Below are 13,796 nucleotides of genomic sequence, written 5' to 3' on the forward strand. Positions count from 1 at the left end.
TGTATGTATTCCTCCAAGGCCTTTCTCTCAGGGATAGTAAGATTAAATAAGCGACTCTTGGGAAGAGTAGCTCCAGGGACAAACTCAATAGTACAATCATAGTCCCTATGAGGAGGCAAAACTTGCGACTCCTCCTCAGAAAAAACTTTCCAAAAATCCTGAATAGGTACAGGTAATTCCCCTCTTTACACAGCAGCAATGCGACCGTTACAACATTTATCATAACACTTAGGACTCCAAGACTTAATTTCATTGGTAGACCAGTCCAGTACAGGATTGTGCAATTTTAACCAAGGTAACCCCAAAACCACTGGAGAAGGCAAATTATTTAATACTGCCAAATCCAAATTCTCTTGGTGAATACCATTAATGGTGAGGGGAAATTCAAAAACCTTGTGAGTAATACATTTCAAGGGAGAGCCATCAACAGCAACCACAGAAATAGGAGATGACAAAAGTTTGGATTCTAATTTCAATTTTTCCAAAAATCCCTTATCAATCACATTGAGTGTAGAACCACAATCCACAAATACCCGAAATTCGATCAACTCCTCCTGGAATGAGGTGCTTACAGAAAAGAAATACTCCTTTTGAGTTTAAACAAGCTATACGGGCGTAACTGACCTCTTTTTTTTTTTTTTTTTCTTTGTTCAAACGAAGCACGCAGTTCTTAATAAAGTGGTCAGATTTACCGCAATAAAAACATAATCCCCTAGCAAACCTGCGGTCTTTTTCCTGAGAGTGGGGTGACATCGCCCCAATCTCCATCGGTTCTCCACCTTCCGAGCAGACCCTCTGAAAACTAGGAGCTGCCATAGCAGTAGATTTCTCTTCATTAATCCTAGCACTCAGTCTCCTGTCCACACGTATAAGCTAATTGCATTGCCTCCTGCAAGGTTCCAGGTTTTGGGAAGGCAATCAGCAGATCCTTAACCCTTTCACCTAGACCAGCAAGAAACAGACATTTTAATGCCGAGTCATTCCATTCCACTTCATCAGACCATCTTCTGAAGTATGTACAATAATTTTCCACATCACCTGATCCCTGCTTCAAACGTCTTAATTCAGTTTCAGCAGATGAGACTCGATCAGGCTCATCATACAACAACCCCATAGCATAAAAAAAATCTTCCACAGATCTAAAACACGGATCATTAGGTTGTAGAGAAAAGGCCCATCCCTGTTGTTCTCTGCGCAAAAGTGACATTATAAACCCAATGCGCTGTGATTCATTCCCCGAGGATCTGGGTCTTAAACGAAAATATAATAAACAAGCATTTTTAAAGGAAAAAAAATCTTGCAGTCCTACCTTCGGTTCGACAAAATGCGCTCCAGGACAGCTACTCACGTGTTGCTGGAGCTCGGCCACCTCCAAAGACAGTCCCTGCAGGCGTTGAGCCAACTCCTGAACCGACACCATGCTGATATCCGGATTACTTTCCTTAGAGTGTTTTATTTTGGCTGGACTTACTGTTATGAACTGCTACAAGCACTAAGGAAAGATAGGAAAACTGTCCCTACAATAGGACTAAGCTGATACCCTACGATGCAGCGGGGGACCTGTTCCTTGTGAACAGACCCGCCTAAGTCCTCGGCTAGTCTGAACGCAGACCTATAGATATAAGGGAGGGGTCCCTACAAGAACTAAGGACTGGGATATAGTTGGACACCTCCTAGCAGAAATTGTAGCAGAGCAAAGACAAACAAACAAAAAGTACTAGTGGTCAAAAGACCAAGCAAACTACAGAGTAAGGTACAAGGCACCTGGCTAGCTTAAGAGTAAAAGTAAAAACCGAAGTCCAGCAAAGCCAGAAGGGCGGAGCTGGATTATATAGGCAGAAAGTCATGTGACCAGCAAAATAGAAAAAACTAACAGGAGGGTTCTAACAGCGATGTAGCACTTACTGGACTGCTTATTGTAGCTTGCTGATTGAGTTGTATTTTTATTTGCTATCACTTTGGGATGATGCACTGAACAACTTTTTATATCTTTTGAGAGAAAACAGCAATTTGTTTTTGTGATCTATTTTTACAGTGCTCAATGTGCCCTGTAGTTGATATGTTGTATAGGTCACTATTCACTACAGTTATGCTGATGTCAAACATACTTTAAGTTATACTACTTTTTCAGAATAAAAACACTTATTTTCCAAAATAATGTGTTTTCCAAAGCACATAACATTTTCATATTTCCATCAATTAAGCTACGAGTTCGTTATATTCGGGACAACTTGTTTTTAAGCTAGGTTCATACAGATACAGTGCTTTCATGGTTTCTGTTCAGGGCTTCCACATGAATGCCAGATATTAGTCCTCGACAGAGACATTCAGTACAAGGAGACAAGTGGTGTTTAGATGGATTTCCTCTTCTTCTAAAGTGGGGTCTGTTCTTTTTAGATGGGCACAAGAATGTAGTAAACTACGTTCTTGTGCCCATCTGTACGGACATACGCCACCACAAAAAAAAGAGCATAGGGAGTTCATTTGAACTCCGTCTGTCTCCAAATACCTCTCATGTATTCCCCCAGTATTACCAACAGCGCTCACCTCTCCAGTCAGCAGAGAAGCAACCTTGCTGGTCAGTTCCAGGATCTTCTGCTGATTGCTCCTCTCATTCAACAGCAAGTGTGAAGACGTCACCTTGAAGGGGCTCTGGGATCTGCTGAATTCTTCATCAATTACCTTCTTCTTCAATGTGTAGCCCTGGACGTGAAAAGAGACTTTAGGGAAATGTATCAATGCGTTTTTAGGGTTTTTTTTGTTTTTTTTTTAAGGAGCTTTCACCACTTTTAGAAAGTGAACGTGCTTAGCTATGCAAATGAAGTTTAATTCAGATTTATGAACTGACTTTTTATCAAACATCCTGCTACCCATTGATACATTTTTTTGTGGAAACAACAGTAAAACAGCCATAAACAGAATGGAAAAACCCCTTCAAGGTTTTATTCCACACTGTCTCTTTAGGAGCAGAATACTTGCCAATCACAGTCTTTTGGATTCTTGAGGGACATAACCATGCTGCTGGCCTAAACTGTGTGCGCTCCCATGCGGTTATATGAGGCAGCATCAGGACTGAGTCTGGACAGGATCAGGAGCTAACAACACAACTCCAGTGATTCCAGTCAGTCAGTGCAGTACTTACAAGTTCAGCTCCAAAGAGCTTGTAAGCACTGCATGTTTGACAATGATGAATGGTCCACATAACAATTCAATTAAAACACATATCAGCGGGTGTGTCCTGACAGCCATGTGAAGAGGAAGTACTGTGCTTTGCTCCAGCGCTGCATCCTGTCATTTCCACGGCTATTAGCAGTGAAATTTTGATTCCTTCACATTAAAGGCTGGGGGAATGTTTTTGGAATACACAGAGAAGCTTTAAATTGCACTCAGGCATGATGAGAAGCAAGCATCAGAAGGAGCAGAGGCGAGATGGTGGTTTAACGGCCGTAACGACGCCAGTCGTACGTGTATGAGGATGAGATACGGCACTGCTATAAATGACTCCAACCACAATATGGTACCAAACTAACTTCTTTTTATAAACTTGCAATAAATAACAGTATTTCACTTCCAAACAATATACGGGTCACGACAGCCCAAAAACCACAAGATACAATTTATGCAGCCTGAGAGATCCCAAGTGCCCGCTTCACGGACAGGAGAAAGAACTATCCCCAGATTGTACCACTCCCACCCTTATCTGGTACAGGGCCTACCCTACACGTGGTTCTCTCAGGAATACAATCTTACACCCTCCTCCCACCTAAATTACAAAAGATTCCAGTATCCTGTTTCCCCCCTGATTTTATTATTGTATGTGTGTGTGTGTGTGTGTGTGTGTGTGTGTGTGTGTGTGTGTGTGTGTGTGTGTGTGTGTGTATATATATATACATACATATATACACACACACACACACACACACACACACACACACACACACACGATTAATCACTTGTATCAACACAACATTTACACAGTACACTGTTCAGTTTGTCCGGCGACCAGATTTAATTAGCTTCCTAGGTCACCGAATTCTCTGGTACAAGTGTAGGTGAAGATTAAGATTAGTCCCACTAATATTTCACAGTGCTCTCCTATGGCATTGATGTTCACCAGAGTTTAGAAATACTGAAATACTGGAGCTCACACAGCCTCCATCAGTCCATCTGTAATCTCAGTAACAGGAACGTTCTTTGAGATGCTGAGAATCCTATCTAACTCTCCCTATCTAAACAGTAGGTGACTGGTCACACATCAAAGTTTACTGACGGAGCCGCTTTCACTGGATCACATTGTCCAAATTGGATCACTTCAGGCTCCCAAATCTCCGGTGTCTCTCAGGCAGCACGTCTCCACACCAAATCACCTCAGGAAAACGACAGTTATTTCTTCTTCCTGTTTTCAGTGTTTTTCTTCTTTTGTACATCTAGTGTCCAAACTAAGTTACTGCGGCATCATATCTTATAACAGAAAACATTAACATACTACACTGGGACTTCCAACCTGGCACTCCCCCCACATCAGCCAGAGAGAGAGCTACTGAAGCTACTGTAGCAAAGCTGGAGAGATTTCCCAGACTGACCTTAGATCCTGACCCTTCAGATGATTTACAACCTGATCAGGTATGCTTGACCTTAGATCCTGACCCTTCAGATGATTTACAACCTGATCAGGTATGCTTGACCTTAGATCCTGACCCTTCAGATGATTTACAACCTGATCAGGTATGCTTGACCTTAGATCCTGACCCTTCAGATGATTTACAACCTGATCAGGTATGCTTGACCTTAGATCCTGACCCTTCAGATGATTTACAACCTGATCAGGTATGCTCATCGGGGCTATGGAGTCGGTAAGCCAAACCTCTGACTCCTCAATTTCCATGACACCGACTCCAACTCCGACTCCACGACTCTGACTCCCTCATACATGGCTCATGTTTAAGTGATAAATTTACTGTAGCACAGAATCATCTCAGCTAAAAGATCAGGAATAGGACAGACATTTATAGGACATTTCATAACTTTCCCATATTCTTATGAAAAAAAATATTCCCCACAAGCTGCCTTGAACTCCTGTACCCAATTTATTATACAGGGTGGTCAGAAAATAATAACATTTATTTTGATTTATATATAAAATTATATTTACTAACACAAGCATAATATTGACAATTAAATTTTATTCTGAACAATAATACAAAAGCCCTTAAATTTTATCAACGCAGGTGCTCAAACTTTCCATTACAATTTGCACAGCTTTGAAGTCGCCTCTTACGCTTCGACAAACTTTTTTTCACAAGTCTCTTTGGGTATTAATTTCTTGAAATGCATCTCTTATGTAATATTGGATGAGTCTGTGAGGAATGAAAAGTGGAATCTGATTGGTTGCTAAGGGCAACAGAGCCAGTTTCCCTTTACACCATGTTTGATAAATCTCCCCCCTTCAGAACCTTATTACACTTTCTGTCCACCTACTTTTGGACCACCCTGTATATTTTAGGAGTCAGAGTTGGTCCATTTTATACCGACTCCACCAAAATGGGCTCGGACTCCACAGCCCTGATGCTCACAGAGAGCATACAGAGACTGTGCAGGAGAGGCAATGTGGCAATATGGCACCACTCTCACGGCAACAGTTAAACAGAGAAGTGCAGGAAATGCAGAGCACTAACAACACCTATGGAGAAGCCAATAATTCTGGGCAAGAGCCTACACTTCAAGATGTTTTCTTTGCTGTAAAATCCTGCAGCCTCTCATTAGAAACTCTCAACAAACACATGAGAGGACTTAAAGGACATTAATCTCATCAGACAAGACAAGACATGCAGAAAATAAACAGCAAATTCAATGGAGTTGAAGGAAAGAGTGAGTTCTGTTGAAGACCAAATGCCTACAATACATAAAGCTCTCAAGAGAGGTCTTCAGAATATCAATGCCCTTCTCAACAAGGTTTATGACCTAGAGAATAGGCATCGGCGAAATAACATACATTTAGTCGGGGTTCCTGACAAAGCGGAGGGTCGTAATTCAGTTGATTTTTTTGAATCCTGGCTGACTACATTGTTTGGCAAAGACTCTCTCTCAATTTTTTTGCAACTGAAAGAGCTCACAGAGTTCCTACACATGCATTGCCACCAGGTGCTCCACGGAGACCTGTACTCATCAAACTACTAAATTTAATATATAAAGACCTTATCGTGCGAAGGACCACTCTTCACTTATCATTGATGGAATATCCATTTGTCCTGAATTTTCAACATAAGTTCAGAAGAAGAGGGCCAAGTTCTGGGATATAAAAAGGAGGCTCTGTGAAGAGCAAATTCCCTATTCTATGATCTTCCCTACTTGGCTCAGAGTAGTTGCCCTGAGTGGAGTTCATATGTTCTACTCCCCTCCAGATGCTTTATTATGGTTGGACACCAATGATAGATCTCTGCAAAATGGAGCTGGATGAGAGACTATGAAAAAATGCCTATACTATGCTTGTTTTGCCAATAGCCGAATCTAGTCCGTTATTCCACTATGAGCGGGAATTGTTGAGTTATGATGATTTATGTACCTGTGTTATTGTACATACAAACTATTCTTCTTTAAAGGGCAGTCAGGTTACTAACTAGCCCTAAAGCTCTTAAGTTAAGAGGAATGTGTCAATATTCTTGTTTGAATGGCTTCTGGTTTTATGAAGGGGGGGTCTTCCAGAGAGGTTTGCTATGATATGCAAGGAAATATAAGAGATAAGCAATTCAATGGGGGCAAATTATGTTTGAGGGATTATTTTATATTTTTTATATGATTTATCCGGCTTTAAAATGACATACTACTTAATATGTCAGCGATAGATGCTGGGAAAGGAAGTTGTTTCTGCGCTCTCTGGAGTCATGACAAACCATTAGTATGGATAAAAATGTAGGTTTATTGTCCACCAACTCCTTTCTCAGGACAACTATACATTACAATGAAATAATCAACATACATGGTAGAAATACAAAAAAAAAGTTTAAAAAAGCCACCAAAGAACAGAGGAAGGGGTGTGTGCAATCACATGCCTATTACGGTCACATGTTTAGAACAGACCATCTGAAGATATGCAAATTGCAAGTATTTTCTACTAGGTGCACAGAAACGCTTAAAAAACGCTTGGTAGAAGGTCTGCCATGTTCCCCAATGATAATCCGCATGTGCTGTGCACATGCTGTGGAAATTTCCGCTGCGGATTATCATTGCAGAAAAATCCACAGCACTACCAATTATTTTGTGTAATCGTTGCGTTTTTGCCGCCATTGACTTTCATTGAATCGCTTAATATCCGCATCACTACATGTGCACATGCGGATATTAAGCGATTCAATGTGCGGATGGTACCCAGGTCTAGAGAAGAGGAGACTCTCATCCAGACCCAGGTACCATAGTACCTGTAAAAAAAAAAAAAAGAATTAAAATCAAAAATATACATTATACTCACCTTCTGATGGCCCCTGGTCTCCATAGTGATGCGTCCTGTCTCCCCGGCAGCTCGCGATGGTCTAAAAGGACCTGCCGCTGTCGTCGGCGGTCGCGTGATCTGTCACATGACTAAATGACGTCATGGAAGGTCCTTTTACACAACCGCGAGACACCAGGAAGACCAGACGCATCGGGTAAGGAGACCGGGGGCCATTGGAAGGTGAGTATATGTTTATTTTTTTTATTTTTTACCATTTTTGTTCTTTTTTTTAACTAGCTTGGTCACACTATATAAAATCCATGCCGGTTGCATGGATTTATATAGTGTGACCAAGTTGTCAAGCACTTTTCCAAGTGATGCTAAAATCGCTAGGAAAGTGCTTGACAACCCGCATGCGAAATCGCATGATCAAAACGCTTCACTTCCGCTTGTCCCTGGCAGGAAAAACGCATTTAATATCTGCATGTTTTATTTCTGCCAGAGAGATGCAGAAACGCTCAGGAAAAATCCGGAGCATTTCTGCATCGTGGACACTTAGCCATAATCTGCCAAAAACCCAAATAATTAAATAAATAAAATATGCTGTTAGTATTGATGTGACATACTTCTTGGGGTGGTAGTAAAAAGGGAAAAAGAAGAGCCAAAGAGTGGATTACTACCTGTAGAGCTATAGATTGGTGCAATAAACAATTGTACTAGTGGGTTTCTACAAGTTCAAATGACATAGTAACTGGAATCATATCTGTAAATAAATAAAATAATTAAAAATTATTGAATGGTTGCTCCTCATGTTCTAATATATGCTTTAATGGTTTTATCAAAACATACCCATATTTTTCAGACTATAAGACGCACTGGACCATAAGACGCACCCCAAATTTTGGGGTAGAAAATAGAAACAAATATTTTTTATAAGATGGGGGTCCATCTTATAGTCTGAATAGGTACGGGCAGCAGAGCGAGGGTCACAGGAGGCAGAGTCCCTTAGTAAGTCGGCGGCTGCAGCAGAAGAGGTCAGACGCTGTGGAGCCTGTACCGGGCCGGGGCCTGTGCCTGGCTGAGGCCCTTAGGCGCCAGCACAGGAACCGGCCAGGCTGTGGCTGGGGATGAGGCCGAGGCCTCGGGCTGGGGTCTGTAAAGAGCTGTGGCTGGTGCCGGGTTGTGAGCGGCGTCAGGCGGCCTGCGCAGCCATCTTCCTAGACCTGTGATCTACAGGAAAATGGCCGCCAGAGCTACCGGTCTGCGCATGCGCCGGCTCGGGCGGCCATTTTCCTGTAGATCACAGCTCTAGGAAGATGGCCACGCACACCGGAAACCTACGCAGGCCGCACTGCTTTGCCACCCGACGCAGCTCACAACCCAACACCGGCCCCAGTACCGGCCAGGCACAGATCCCGGTCCCAGCCGCTCTGCCTCACCTCTGCTGACGACGCCGCTACCACCACCGCGTTCCTGGAGGGCCCTGCGATTCCACTTCATAACCACCGCAGGCCACGTTTGGACCATAAGATGCACCCCTCATTTTCCTCCCAAATATTGGGGAAAATAAGTGCGTCTTATGGTCTGAAAAACACGGTAAATATTTATATCCATGTTCATTTTAGTGATTTCAATTTTAATAAAATTCACTAAAAACACTTCCTTGAGTTAAAATCATAGTGAGCTCACCCTTCACTGTCTGAGAAGCAGGTAGAGAAAACAGAGAAACAAGAGAATGAGCCGATGGCTGCAACATGACACTCTGAAATGGAATTTCCTTCACTTCTAAGATCAAAAAGAGTGAGGTCAAATGAGTTCAATAGTGTAGGAATCTGCTGTGTTCACACATAGCAGCCTGGACAGAAATGAAAATGTAATATACCAGGATCATGGACAGAATTAGGAGTTCCAGTGAAATAGAATGAACACACGTATGTCACGTAGATACTAACATATTCTATTTATTTAGTTATTTGGGTTTTTGGCAGATTTCAACATATGTTCATTTCCCCTTCCTAGTACAAAATACTTGAAATTTGCAAATCTTCAGCTCTGTTTTAAATATGTGACTGTAATAGCCATATGATTGCACACACCCCTCCCTCTGTTCTTTGATGGCTTTTTTTTAACTTTTGTTTTTTGCATTTATTCCATGTATTTGTATTAATACCATGTATGTTGATTACCCCGTTGTTATGTATGGTTGTCCTGAGGAAGGAGTCGGTGGACTCTGAAACGCGTAGACATTAAACCTACATTTTTATCAATACTAATGGTTTGTCATGACTCCAGAGAGCGCAGAAACAATTCACTTTCCCAGCACCTATCTCTGACATATCCAAAGGAAGCCGCAGCATCAGGAGTCCAGTCTTTATAGGTGTTGTGTGCCACACAACCCTACTAGGTTAGCAGTTTTTAATACTTCTGAACCAATTATTAATTGGATAAGACCCTATTGCACTCTTGCGTTTTTTCATACTACTTAATATGGCGCATATAATTAATGTAATAGCCTGGAATGTCAGGGGCTTGGGGGAAGCAGTGAAGAGTTGTGCTGTGTTCTCTTGGATCCAACAATTTCAGCCTGATCTTATTTGTCTTTCCGAAACTCATAATGTGATGGGGTGTGAGACGGAGCAGGCAGAGAGAGAAGGCCAATGAACAATCCAACAAACTTTATAGGGACTAGGAGAATATAACACCAAACATAGCTATGGCTCCTTAGCGTCTTCAAGGTGGCTCACACAAAAAAGGACAAATCCAGGGGCACCACCCAGTAATCTGACGCCAAGGAAAATGCAACAACAGTCTTAGACTAAGTCCTCAAAACCAGCAGGGTGGCAAGACATCACAATCCCATGTGGCATCTGATCTCCAATCTCCAATTGTCACACAAGGTGTAGGAAAGACTCTAGGGAAAAGGAGTAGTGGAGACCTCGTAGGCTAACCTGATATCACCCTGTCTCCCCTAAACGTCCCTATATCGGTTCCGCACCAATCGCCGCACAGGAACCTAGCCCTGTCTTTCCCTAGCATTTGGCCCTGGCTAGGGAAAGAGGGGGGGGCTGAGCGCTTGTCAATCCTCCTTCCATCAGCAAGAGCATTGAAGACAAAACGTGGCTGGGTCTTTCAGCAGGACAATGATCCCAAGCACACCGCCAGGGCAACGAAGGAGTGGCTTCGTAAAAAGCATTTCAAGGTCCTGGAGTGGCCTAGCCAGTCTCCAGATGTAAACCCTATAGAAAACCTTTGGAGGGAGCAGAAAATCCATGGTCCTCCGCGACAGCCCCAAAACATCACTGCTCTAGAGGAGATCTGAATGGGCCAACATACTAGCAACGGTGTGTGCCAACCTTGTGAAGATTTACAGAAAACGTTTGACCTCTGTCATTGCCAACAAAGGATATATAAGTATTGAGATGAACTTTTGTAATTGACCAAATACTTATTTCCACCAAAATTTAAAAAAAAAATCTTTCCAAATCAGACAATGATTTTCAGGATTTGTTTTCTCATTTTGTCTCATAGTTGAGGTCTATCTATGATGTCAATTACAGGCCTCTATCATCTTATTAAGTGGGAGAACTTGCACTATTGGTGGCTGACTAAATACTTTTTCCCCCCACTGTGTGTGTGTGTGTGTGTGTGTGTGTGTGTGTGTGTGTGTGTGTGTGTGTATGTGTGTATGTGTGTATGTGTGTATGTATGTATGTATGTATGTATGTATGTATGTATGTATGTATGTATGTATGTATGTATGTATGTATGTATATATATATATATATATATTAGTATAAAAAGTACACATAGCTCTGGGTGTTCAGTTTTGATAGAATTCAAATTTTCCTGTGTGTCCACAAATCTCAGCCAGTGGCGGAGCGCAGTCGACAGAATCATGAGAATGTAAAGCACAAAAGTGGCGTAAATTCTAACAGTTGTTCAGTGATAATTTCTAATATATTATATTATATTATATTATATATATACAGTACAGACCAAAAGTTTGGACACACCTTCTCATTTAAAGATTTTTCTGTATTTTCATGACTATGAAAATTGTACATTCACACTGAAGGCATCAAAACTATGAATTAACACATGTGGAATTATATACTTAGCAAAAAAGTGTGAAACAACTGAAAATATGTCTTATATTCTAGGCTTTTCAAAGTAGCCACCTTTTGCTTTGATGACTGCTTTACACACTCTTGGCATTCTCTTGATGAGCTTCAAGAGGTAGTCACCGGAAATGGTTTTCACTTCACAGGTGTCCCCTGTCAGGTTAATAAGTGGGATTTCTTGCCTTATAAATGGGATTGGGAACATCAGTTATGTTGTGCAGAAGTCAAGTGGATACGAAGCTGATAGTCCTACTGAATAGACTGTTAGAATTTGTATTATGGCAAGAAAAAAGCAGCTAAGTAAAGAAAAACGAGTGGTCATCATTACTTTAAGAAATTAAGGTCAGTCAGTTCAAAAAATTGGGCAAACTTTGAAAGTGTTCCCAAGTGCAGTTGCAAAAAACGTCAAGCGCTACAAAGAAACTGGCTCACATGAGGACCGCCTCAGGAAAGGAAGACCAAGAGTCACCTCTGCTTCTGAGGATAAGTTTATCCGAGTCACCAGCTTCAGAAATCACAGGTTAACAGCAGCTCAGATTAGAGACCAGGTCAATGCCACACAGAGTTCTAGCAGCAGACACATCTCTACAACAACTGTTAAGAGGAGACTTTGTGCAGCAGGCCTTCATGGTAAAATAGCTGCTAGGAAACCACTGCTAAGGACAGGCAACAAGCAGAAGAGACTTGTTTGGGCTAAAGAACACAAGGAATGGACATTAGACCAGTGGAAATCTGTGCTTTGGTCTGATGAGTCAAAATTTGAGATTTTTTATTCCAACCACGGTGTCTTTGTGCGACGCAGAAAAGGTGAACGGATGGACTCTAATATGCCTGGTTCCCACCGTGAAGCATGGAGGAGGAGGTGTGATGGTGTGGGGGTGCTTTGCTGGTGACACTGTTGGGGATTTATTCAAAATTGAAGGAATACTGAACCAGCATGGCTACCACAGCATCTTGCAGCGGCATGCCATTCCATCCGGTTTGCGTTTAGTTGGACCATCATTTATTTTTCAACAGGACAATGACCCCAAACACACCTCCAGGCTGTGTAAGGGCTATTTGACCAAGAAGGAGAGTGATGGGGTGCTACGCCAGATGACCTGGCCTCCACAGTCACCAGACCTGAACCCAATCGAGATGGTTTGGGGTGAGCTGGACCGCAGAATGAAGGCAAAAGGGCCAACAAGTGCTAAGCATCTCTGGGAACTCTTTCAAGATGGTTGGAAGACCATTTCCGGTGACTACCTCTTGAAGCTCATCAAGAGAATGCCAATAGTGTGCAAAGCAGTCATCAAAGCAAAAGGTGGCTACTTTGAAGAAACTAGAATATAAGACATATTTTCAGTTGTTTCACACTTTTTTGTTAAGTATATAATTCCACATGTGTTAATTCATAGTTTTGATGCCTTCAGTGTGAATGTACAATTTTCAAAGTCATGAAAATACAGAAAAATCTTTAAATGAGAAGGTGTGTCCAAACTTTTGATCTGTACTGTATATATATATATATATATATACATACACATACATACATACATACATACATACATACATACACACACACAGTTATGTGAAAAAGTTGACAGGTGCATAAGTATGGGCACCCTTATTTTCTTGTTTTGAATACTCCTACCTACTTTTTACTGACTTACTAAAGCACTTTTTTTGGTTTTGTAACCTCATTGAGCTTTGAACTTCATAGCCAGGTGTATGCAATCATGAGAAAAGCTACTTAAAGTGGCCACTTGCATGTTGTTCTCCTGTTTGAATCTCCTCTGAAGAGTGGCATCATGGGCTCCTCAAAACAACTGTCAAATGATCTGAAAACAAAGATTATTCAACATAGTTGTTCAGGGGAAGGATACTAAAAGCTGTATAAGAGATTTAACCTGTCAGTTTCCACTGTGAGGAACATAGTAAGGAAATGGAAGAACACAGGGACAGTTCATGTTAAGGCCAGAAGTGGCAGGCCAAGAAAAACATCAGAAAGGCAGAGAAGAAGAATGGTGAGATCAGTCAAGGACAATCCTCAGACCACCTCCAAAGAGCTGCAGCATCAACTTGCTGCAGATGGTGTCACTGTGCATCGGTCAACTATACAACGCACTTTGCACAAGGAGAAGCTGTATGGGAGAGTGATGCGAAAGAAGCCGTTTCTGCAACCACGCCACAAACAGAGTTGGCTGAGGTATGCAAAAGCATATTTGGAGAAGCCAATTTCCTTTTGGAAGAAGGTCCTGTGGACTGAT

General features: G+C 41.8%; 1 protein-coding gene across 4 annotated transcripts in view; it reads right to left on the bottom strand.

Moving 5' to 3' along the window:
- Positions 1 to 13,796, bottom strand: part of LOC141197244 (gastrula zinc finger protein XlCGF66.1-like) — a 135,314-nt gene that overhangs the window by 64,015 nt on the left and 57,503 nt on the right. For 3 of the 4 annotated variants that reach the window (XM_073662647.1, XM_073662648.1, XM_073662645.1), the window contains one exon: positions 2,548 to 2,703. The exons of the other annotated variant lie outside the window; for it this stretch is intronic. In XM_073662647.1, the coding sequence (XP_073518748.1) occupies positions 2,548 to 2,703 (156 nt within the window). The remainder of the gene's footprint in view (positions 1 to 2,547; positions 2,704 to 13,796) is intronic. 4 annotated transcript variants of the gene reach the window in all.

Source organism: Phyllobates terribilis, unplaced genomic scaffold (assembly GCF_046119375.1).
Source record: "Phyllobates terribilis strain yellow unplaced genomic scaffold, ASM4611937v1 Scaffold_80__1_contigs__length_6766528, whole genome shotgun sequence".
NCBI classification, from domain to species: Eukaryota; Metazoa; Chordata; class Amphibia; order Anura; family Dendrobatidae; genus Phyllobates; species Phyllobates terribilis.